General features: G+C 59.4%; 1 protein-coding gene across 1 annotated transcript; it reads left to right on the top strand.

The window, feature by feature from the left end:
- The first annotated feature begins 586 nt into the window (after positions 1–586).
- On the top strand, positions 587–3,907 carry OLIG2 (oligodendrocyte transcription factor 2). The gene is made up of 2 exons (XM_019730204.2): positions 587–766; positions 1,522–3,907. The coding sequence occupies exon 2, from the start codon at positions 1,593–1,595 to the stop codon at positions 2,562–2,564; it is 972 nt and encodes a 323-aa protein (XP_019585763.1). The 5' UTR covers positions 587–766; positions 1,522–1,592; the 3' UTR covers positions 2,565–3,907.
- The last annotated feature ends 5,080 nt before the right edge of the window (positions 3,908–8,987 follow it).

Below are 8,987 nucleotides of genomic sequence, written 5' to 3'. Positions count from 1 at the left end.
GCCCAGAGTGCGGAGAAAGCAGGCAATTTGTACATGTCATCGTTTACATTGGGGGCCCCAAATGCCGACGTGATGGTGAAACCCATCAAATGATGGGCACAAGCGGCCGCAGAACCCAGAGAGAAAGAGAAAGCAAGGGAGGAGACTCCAGCCCCAGCTCCTGAGTCGCCAAGATTACCCGCGCGCATCCCAAAAGATCTGACCGCGTCGTGTATCAGCTTAGGTTGTCTGCAGCGCTCCCAGCCCACCCCATCCCCCAGCCTGACTATGTATTTTTACACAAATTTGACAATTTTCCCTCTCTCCTGCGGTCCCAACCGCGACCGGCCCTCTGTGCTTCCCGGGTGAGCCCGCGCTCCTCCCCCCCCGCTCCTCTCACGCTTCCCCCGCGGTCCCTCTTCCAGTCCCTCCCCAAGAATCTTCCGGCCGCGGACGCCCATTGGCTGTACGCTGGAGGAGGCGTGTGCCGGGACCCGCGAGCTTCATTGAGCGGAATTAGCCCGGATGACATCAGCTTCCCAGCACCCCCTCCCCGCCCCCCGCCGCGGGCTCCGTTCATTGGCGCGGAGGCCCCTCCTAGACCCGCACATTGTTCCCCGCCCCCGCCGTGGCCACCGCCACCGCGGTCGCCGCCGCCACCGGGCTATAAAAACCAGCCGAGCCCGGAAAGGTGCGGATGCTTATTATAGACCGACGCGACCTCAGCGCCGGGAGCCAGGTTCTCCACTGCGGCTTTTGGGAACGAGCTCCTCTAATTGCCTCCACAGTAAGTGTCCCCGCCTCCCAGCGGCCCCAGTGTTATATCCCAGGGACAGATGCCCCTCAAGTCGGCCACGACCCAGGAACTTCCAATAGAGGGGACCCTGATCCCGCCCCTACCTGCCAGTTCTGAGTGGTTTCGAGGTTCTGACCCACGTCACACTCACCGCAGCATCCCTTTCTCCCCAAAGCGAGAAGTCGGGGCGACCACAGCTCCTTCTGCCCAAGTCACAGTCAGCTGGCGAGCTCCCCTCGGCCCCCGGGCGCAGCGCATGGAATCTGGGCCCCGCGCGGGCGCTGGGTGCGTGTGTTTACTCGCGGTGTCGATGGAGATAAGATGGATGTGTTTGAGGAACTAAATAAATACTTCTCTATTTAGATCTCACCTTCCCCAAAGAAAAACTCTCACTTGCCACTCGTTTATTCCAGCCCTGGAGATCCAGCCTCCTCATTCCTAACTGAAGGCATAAAACCTCTAGAATGCCACCCTCACTGAGGGACGTCCACCGTTCCCTGAATAAAACAACCTGTGGATGAGAGCGGAGAGGAGGTTGTGGGGAGGGAAAGAAACAGGCTTCTTATGCGTACCTGCGTGCGCCTGGAAGGAAGGCCAGAGAGATCGAGGTGGACACGAAGCGACCACTCCCCTCCCCGCTCCTGGACCCCGCCACTGCGGTGCAAGCGAGAGCAGCTTCTCTCTCCCATTACTTAGTGCTGCGATCTCGGTCTCTATCTTTCTCCTGTTTCTTCTCCTCTCCTCAGGGGGTGTGCGTGGAAGCTCTGAAGGCCGAGGGAGGGAGGACCGTGCGAAAGCTGCGACTATCCCTGGGGCCATGGACTCGGACGCCAGCCTGGTGTCCAGCCGCCCGTCGTCGCCAGAGCCCGATGACCTTTTTCTGCCGGCCCGGAGCAAGGGCAGCGGCGGCAGCGGCTTCACAGGGGGCACGGTGTCCTCGTCCACGCCGAGCGACTGCCCGCCAGAGCTGAGCGCCGAGCTGCGCGGCGCCATGGGCGCTGCGGGCGTGCACCCCGGGGACAAGCTGGGCGGCGGCGGCTTCAAGTCGTCCTCGTCCAGCACGTCGTCGTCCACGTCGTCGGCGGCTGCGTCGTCCACCAAGAAGGACAAGAAGCAGATGACGGAGCCGGAGCTGCAGCAGCTACGCCTGAAGATCAACAGCCGCGAGCGCAAGCGCATGCATGACCTCAACATCGCCATGGACGGGCTGCGCGAGGTCATGCCTTACGCTCACGGCCCGTCGGTGCGCAAGCTCTCCAAGATCGCCACGCTGCTGCTGGCGCGCAACTACATTCTCATGCTCACCAACTCACTGGAGGAGATGAAGCGACTGGTGAGCGAGATCTACGGCGGCCACCACGCGGGCTTCCACCCGTCAGCCTGCGGCGGCCTGGCGCACTCAGCGCCCCTGCCCGCCGCCACGGCGCACCCCGCGGCCGCCGCCCACGCCGCGCACCATCCCGCGGTGCACCATCCCATCCTGCCTCCCGCGGCCGCGGCCGCCGCCGCTGCTGCAGCCGCCGCCGCGGTGTCCAGCGCCTCCCTGCCCGGCTCCGGGTTGTCGTCAGTCGGCTCCATTCGGCCCCCGCACGGCCTGCTGAAATCTCCGTCGGCAGCCGCGGCGGCCCCGCTGGGTGGCGGGGGCGGCGGCAGCGGGGGCAGCGGCGGCTTCCAGCACTGGGGCGGCATGCCCTGCCCCTGTAGCATGTGCCAGGTGCCACCGCCGCACCACCACGTGTCGGCCATGGGCGCCGGCAGCTTGCCGCGCCTCACCTCTGACGCCAAGTGAGCCGGCCCGCGCCGGAGCGTTCTGACGAGCGGGAGGTCGGGAGGCGGAGGGGAAGCGAGGACTGGCCGAAGCTGGGGCCTGGGAGCTCAGTTCCGAGGAGAAGCTCCAGACCTTGGGCTGAGGGTGGGGGGCGAGGTGCCCCAGCACCTCCCGGGGGCGCGCACTAAACTGTAGGGTGTGAGTGGAGCGACCTGGTTTTAGCCCTCTCTAAACGGCGCTGGCCCGTAGACACCGTTTTATAAGAGGGCACCGCTATGTGCACCCCTTCCTTCCTCAATCCCTCCTCTCCCCCCAAAAGAGACGATTCAAAAAACTGATTTCCCGGGGAACACGGCCTCACTCGGCCTGGGCTGCACTTCGTTTCACGGGGCAATGGGGAGGGAGGGGAGCGTTGGGGACTTACTCTCCTACCTCCTTTCTTGGCGGGTAGGAGACTCCCGGGAGCAGCACTCCCGGAGCGGCCGTGGGGTTCAGGCCTCGCGGTCAAGGGTCGTCTCTGGGCCTGGGCCGGGGACTAGGAGATAGTTGGAAACTGACATTCGGTACCAGAAGCACTTCAGTCGTATCCAGTCTCAGTATCTGGTAAACCCACCACCGTTTGACAGCCGTTGCCAGTCCTCCTTGTCTCACTGGTTTAAGGTTTGTGGTTTTTAAATCTGTCCACGTCCCGTTGTCAACAATACAAACTAACTTTATAAACGGTCAGTATAGAACCACCTGTGGATCGGAACAACCTAAAACTGTCGATTTGAGGAGCGGGTGTTTTCAGTTATTTTAAAATAGAATCCCCCCTCCCACCCCATTCCTTTCGTCTCCGAGCACAAAGTGGTTGGGTTCCTTACCCGACTGGGGCACTTGTGGTGGTTGATACCTGAGAGTTTGACAGAACTCGGAGGCTGTTGCTGTGAATATAGTTTGGTTATTTGGGGGTTCTGTTGGCTTTTTCATTTTTTCTTTCTTGGGTGTGTAAATATAATATCGATGATGAGGTAAGTGCGTGCTGCTAAGCTGTATGCTCACGTGACTGCCAGCCCTACCCGAGTCTAAGCCGGGTTTCCTCTATGTTGGTTTCTTTTTGCCACGTTTAACACAAATGACAAACTCCTCCACGTGCTTCCTGCGTCCGCGCAAACCGCCTCGGCGCTGCCAGCGTTGTAATTGGGCTTCACAGCGTCCGCCACATAACATCTCTCCTCTGATCGCTGCCCCTCGCAGAGAGTGTATCATCTGTTTTATTTTTGTAAAAAGAAAAAAGTGCTAAATAATATTTATTACTTGTTTGGTTGCAAAACGAAATAAATGATCGAGTGTTCAGATTTTAAATAAAATTTAAAGTAAGTCGAGTGTTTTCCAGCTGTGTGGGTGGGAGAAGGTACGGGTGTCTGAGGGCGCAGGGGATGAAGGGCTCTGTCAGTTGGGACTGGATTTGGGGGCCTTTCCGCTGGTTTCGCGCTGGGTGAGGGAGCTGTTTACCTGTTTTCCTTCTCTTGCCACCCCTCCCCCCACACACATCCTCCAGGTGTCTCTCACAACTCATGTGTTCTTATTTTTATTTTCTGACGGCTAATCCGGGACTCTTTTCCCCTTCGTTTGAGGACTGAGTTAGTAGAAAAGGAAAATTTCCCTCCCTTCGCGCAGAACTTTGGGCCTTGGGAACGAGGGCCGTGCTTTGGGCGGGGTGGCCCGGGGCTCAGGTCTCCTGCCTTGCCGGGATTTTATCTTCCCTCTGATCACAGGAGGCTGCCAGACTCCATCCTGTTCAGGCGGCTGTCCTAGGCTTCAGCTGCAGACCAGCCTCGTGGGGTCCCGGGCCCTCAGTGCCGCTGCGTTTTCGGCAAAGCGCTGCCTGAGCGTTTAGCGCGGGATCCGCTCGCCCTTGGCTCCTTTCCCCAAGCTATGCACAACCCTCCCTCAGCGCCCACCCTGGCCTTGAACTGCAGAGGCAGGTGCTGGGAACGGCTAGTGGAGCTATACTCTCATGAGAGCTCTTCCCCGGGGCCACCTCTGTTTTCTCCCGGTCCCTGGTTCCTCACAATCCATAACTGCAATACAAATTTGGGACTTGGCTCTTCAGTGACTCTAGCTAGAAATAAAAAAGCTTCGACTTTTCCGGTCAAGGAGGAGGGCGGACAGTGTTGCTGTGTCTCAGCCTGCGGCTGGCTGGAGAATGCCTGCCCTTGAAAGCACGGAACTCAGTGGACCGGTCTCCTGGTCCTCGGCCCTTTCATAGACCAAATCTTTGGATGACATCTTCGGTGGCCACCAGCAGAAGGTCCCTGCACCTGGGGCACCTGGCGGTGGAGAAGGTTTCCTTGGTTGCAACCCCATTTCTTGAGGCTGGCTCCTGAGCCAGGCCCGTGATGACTCCCCTTGCCCATGACTGAGGGTGGCTCAATTCCCCAGCTCGGGGACAGGTGCTTTCGGGTACTCCAGCAGGTAAACTCGGGCTGCTGGCCAGAGCAACCGGTATCCAGAGATTGCGTGCTGTACGCCTTGTACGACTTCGCTTTTCACTCAAGCCTGGAAGAGACACAGCGGCTGGCCAGAGGAGATGAGGGGCCAGGGACCTGAGCAGCACCACGTGTATCCTAGAAAAGGGTAGGGCAGGATCTAGCAGTTTTATTCCGAAATCCCATTTGAAACGAAACTTGCTAAGAATACAAAACTGGGTCCAGCTCCAGTTGCAGACACAGAGGGATGCGAAGAGGCTGGAATTCAAATGGGTGGGAGCTGAGAACCCGGCAGGGTGGGGGTGGGGGTGAAGTCACTGCTTCCTTCACCCAGGGCAAACCCGGGGTTTACGTGGTGTTTCCGTAGAGGGGCGGTTGTTGAAAGCAAATAAATCAAGTCTTCCTCCCACCCCCACACCCAAGCTCTTCGCCGGCGGCCAGCAGCCAGCCAGGATAGACCCCGGCCTCCAAGGAAAGAGGGGCCAGATCCAACCAGGCTCCGGGCCCTCCCCGGAGCCGCCCGCCTAAACTGCGAGCCCAGCCAGGAATCTCGGCCACCACGTGTGAGAGCTTAGCGTCCTCGGACGCGGAGAAGGCACACACAGGCGCACACGAGGCCTCCCAGGGCAGGTGGCGCCTCGCAGAGGGTGGCCCTGACTGGTGTGGGGCCAGGGGGCGGGGTGGAGGGCGCAGGCCCGCGACTGAGCTGCGGGGTGGAGCGGGAGAAGACCGTGTGCAACCACTTGGACTTTCCAGGGTTGTAAATTGGGGGCGGGCCCCCCACAGAGAAAGGGGAAGCCAAAGGAAGACAGAGAAACAGTCCCAGGCTCGGGGTAGTCTGCAAGGCACTGGGTGGGAGCGTTAGTCCCTGAGGGTCTCGCCTGCGCTGGGATACAGCTTCCCCACCCCCACGTGACCCTCGCGGATCCCCAGCTCTCAGCTGCGGGCCCGGGGACTTATGTCACTAGACCCCAAGGTCTCTGAGATTATCCCCAGCCCCACCCCACCCTATAGTATGGCTGACTCTGCTTTGAGAGCGTTGCCTCCTCTAAGGCAACCGGCTTCAAAGCACTGCCCTCGGGCTCCTGACTCCCTTACAGGGCAGGAGTCACAGAGAAATGACGGTTGCCTGAACTCAGTGTTGGAGGATGGGCCAGAGTCTCTGGGGTGCCACGGTGGGAACTCCACGTTCCAGAACAGGCAGTGAGCGGAGGGGCTAAGCAAACCTTCAGACCTAAGGTGCATCTCCGACGGTGGACATGTTGCTGAGACCTGGAGATGTCACACTGATCGTGAGGCCCGTGTGATGTAGCAAGACCTAGGTACCAGGGACATAAATGACAATCTGGGGCTGGGGCAGCCCTGCCGGCAGGATCTGCGCTCATCCCCAGACCGAAATCAATGAAGAGCTCAGGGGCCGCTGCATTGTGTTTTAAAACCCCCAGACGTTCTCAGTGCTGGAGCAATTCCTCCTGTCTGCCTCCCTTTAGGGCAGAACCCACATAGCAACTATCTGGACTTCCTCTATTAAGTAAACACCTTGATGACCCTGGAAGTTCATCTAAGGCAAAGGAGTCCCCCTGTACAAGCCCACATCTCATGTTAAGTACTCTTTTATTACAGACTTTGGTCCAAGTTCCCAATTCCCACATAAGTGCCTCATTTATCAGTAGGGGTTATGGAGTCTTTAACAAGGGACCTACACTAAGGGTCTCAAGACACCTTGCTGATGACAGGTTCCCTCAGGCATTATTTCTGCAAACCTGTACTGCATCCCCACTCCCACCCCCGCTGGCAGAGGGACCTATGGGACAGCGTGATCAGCATGACACTCTTTGGTTTGGAGGCTGCAGACAGCTTTAACCTAGGCTAGAACCCTGGGGCTAAGCCCCCCACTCCCTATCAGAGTGTAGGGCCATTCTAGGCAGGGCAGAGATGGGGATCACTCTCTCACTCACATCCCAACTCCCCATTTTTGCATTTTTGCTATTTGGCTGCAATGTCCCATCCCGGGTTAATAACGGGGGAGAGAGAGCTGCAGTGAGAAAAGAGGAGGCAGAGCTCGGAGCAAGGAGGCAGCCCCAGGCTGCAGCCTCGGGGGAGTTCGGGATACTAATAACCCGCGGAGGAGGCTGGAAGGGGAGGCGCCAACATTTACTGATGGCTAGTCCGTAGGAGGCACCACGCTGAGAGATTTACGTTTGTTGTTAATTCATTCAATTCTCACAGTAACCCTTTGAGAATAGTGCTATTATTATTCCATTTTACAGATGAGGAAACTGAGGCACAGAGGCATAGCCAGTCAATGGAAGCGGCATTATTGTGATCCGCGAGTCTGGCTCCGGAGTCCAGGTCGGGGAGATCACCCCACCCATACCCAGGTCCCCCTGGCACCCAGCAGTTTCCAGACTGGCTCTGTCGCCTCGGGAATCTTCGGAGCTCCCGAGCTGCCAGCCGGCCCCCCACGCCCCAGCCTCTCCCCCTTCACGCCGGGACCCGGTCTGTCCTCGATGCCCCTATCCGGTAAGTGCGGTAAGTCTGGTAAGTCTTTGACAATTAGCGGCTCGGATGGGCGTGCGGTGAGCACAGAGGAAGTGCCAGGGCAGGTAAGCAGTTGAGTCGAGACGGCCCCTTATTAGGTTGGCCGGCGGCTCTGTGATGGACTGTCGTTGGTACTCGGGGAGCTGCTGGCCCGCGGGCCGCATCCCCTGTCGGGCAGTGCAGCCCACAGCCCGTGGAGTAATTCGGAAAGGAGTCGCAAACAAAACGCCTGCAGGGTCCAGGCTGACACCTGCGGGGTTGGCCTGTAGGACAAGGAGAGGAAGCAGTTAGAGCTTGGCGAGCCAGGAGCACGCGCTCTCCTCCCAGGGAATATCGTGTCCCACTTTACAACGTGCGGGTGGGCCCAATTGGTCCTCAGGCTTCGGTTTGCAACCCCTGAGATTGGCGCTGTTGACCCGGACGATCTAGCGCGGCGCTGGGTTTGGAGGTCGCGTCTTTTTGCGGAGTCCTAGGGCCACCACATCGCGGCTTTCCAGGAACGGACTTGCTGGGAGAACTCGAGCCGACCTGTGCACCGGTGTCCCCTTTGCCCCTTGCTTCCTGGATCCACGCAGGCAGAAGGCGCGTGAGCACCGACGCGAGGCCCGGGTCAGCGGGGGACGCGCACCCCTGGCCTCTGCAGACGCTGGGTCCGCTGGGTGCCCCCAGCGTCGGAATTAAACAATTGCCTTGGGCCGCGCGCAGTTTTCCTTCGGGGACCTTTAAGTCCGCGGCAGCCGCACGGCCTCTGAATCCACTCGTTGTGGGAGGGGTTGGGGGTCCCTGGAGAAGGAGGCATGCAAAACCCGCCGAAAGCGCCCAAGTTCGAGTGGGGGCCAATCAGCATCACGAGAGAGGTCTGGGCTCATGGATGCTGGGCGTTCGAACACGGGTCCATGCACCCGACCCCGCGCTCGTGGACATAGGCTCGCGCACCCGAGTTCGCGCTCACGGGTCCACGCACACTAGCAAGCCTGGAATGTCGCAGCAGCCGCCTCGGACTGGAATCCCCTGGGGCCTGTTGGGTCCTGGAGGCCGGGGGAGCCAGCTATTCTCCGGTCGAGGGCAGTGTGGTTTACCTTTCCCTTCCTTGGCTGACCCGAAAACTAGGAATCTGTCCGGGTGCACATCTTTGTAAGCCTAGTAGGTGCGGGCCGCCTCCCTGCCCTCTGCCCTCCTCCCAAAACAGTCCGCTCCCTGAGCCCACCTTGGTTCTCCACGTCCCGGTCCTAGAATCCGGGTAAGGGCCAGTGGGGAAACAGGACCATGAACAAGTCGCTTTCTCTTCATCCTCACATATTCTTGGCAGGAGAAGCTTGTCTTGCCGAGCAAGATTGGCGTGGTCTCTCTGAGCCTTAGTTTACCCGTCTGTAAAATGGAGCCAGGTTAGTTTCGAAGTTCGTAGCTGGAGCAGGCTCTGCCGGGGGTACTG

Source organism: Rhinolophus sinicus, linkage group LG01, assembly GCF_036562045.2.
Source record: "Rhinolophus sinicus isolate RSC01 linkage group LG01, ASM3656204v1, whole genome shotgun sequence".
Classification (NCBI taxonomy): domain Eukaryota; kingdom Metazoa; phylum Chordata; class Mammalia; order Chiroptera; family Rhinolophidae; genus Rhinolophus; species Rhinolophus sinicus.
The sequence above is the reverse complement of the archived record's forward strand: the minus strand, read 5'-3'. Positions and strand labels throughout refer to the sequence as shown.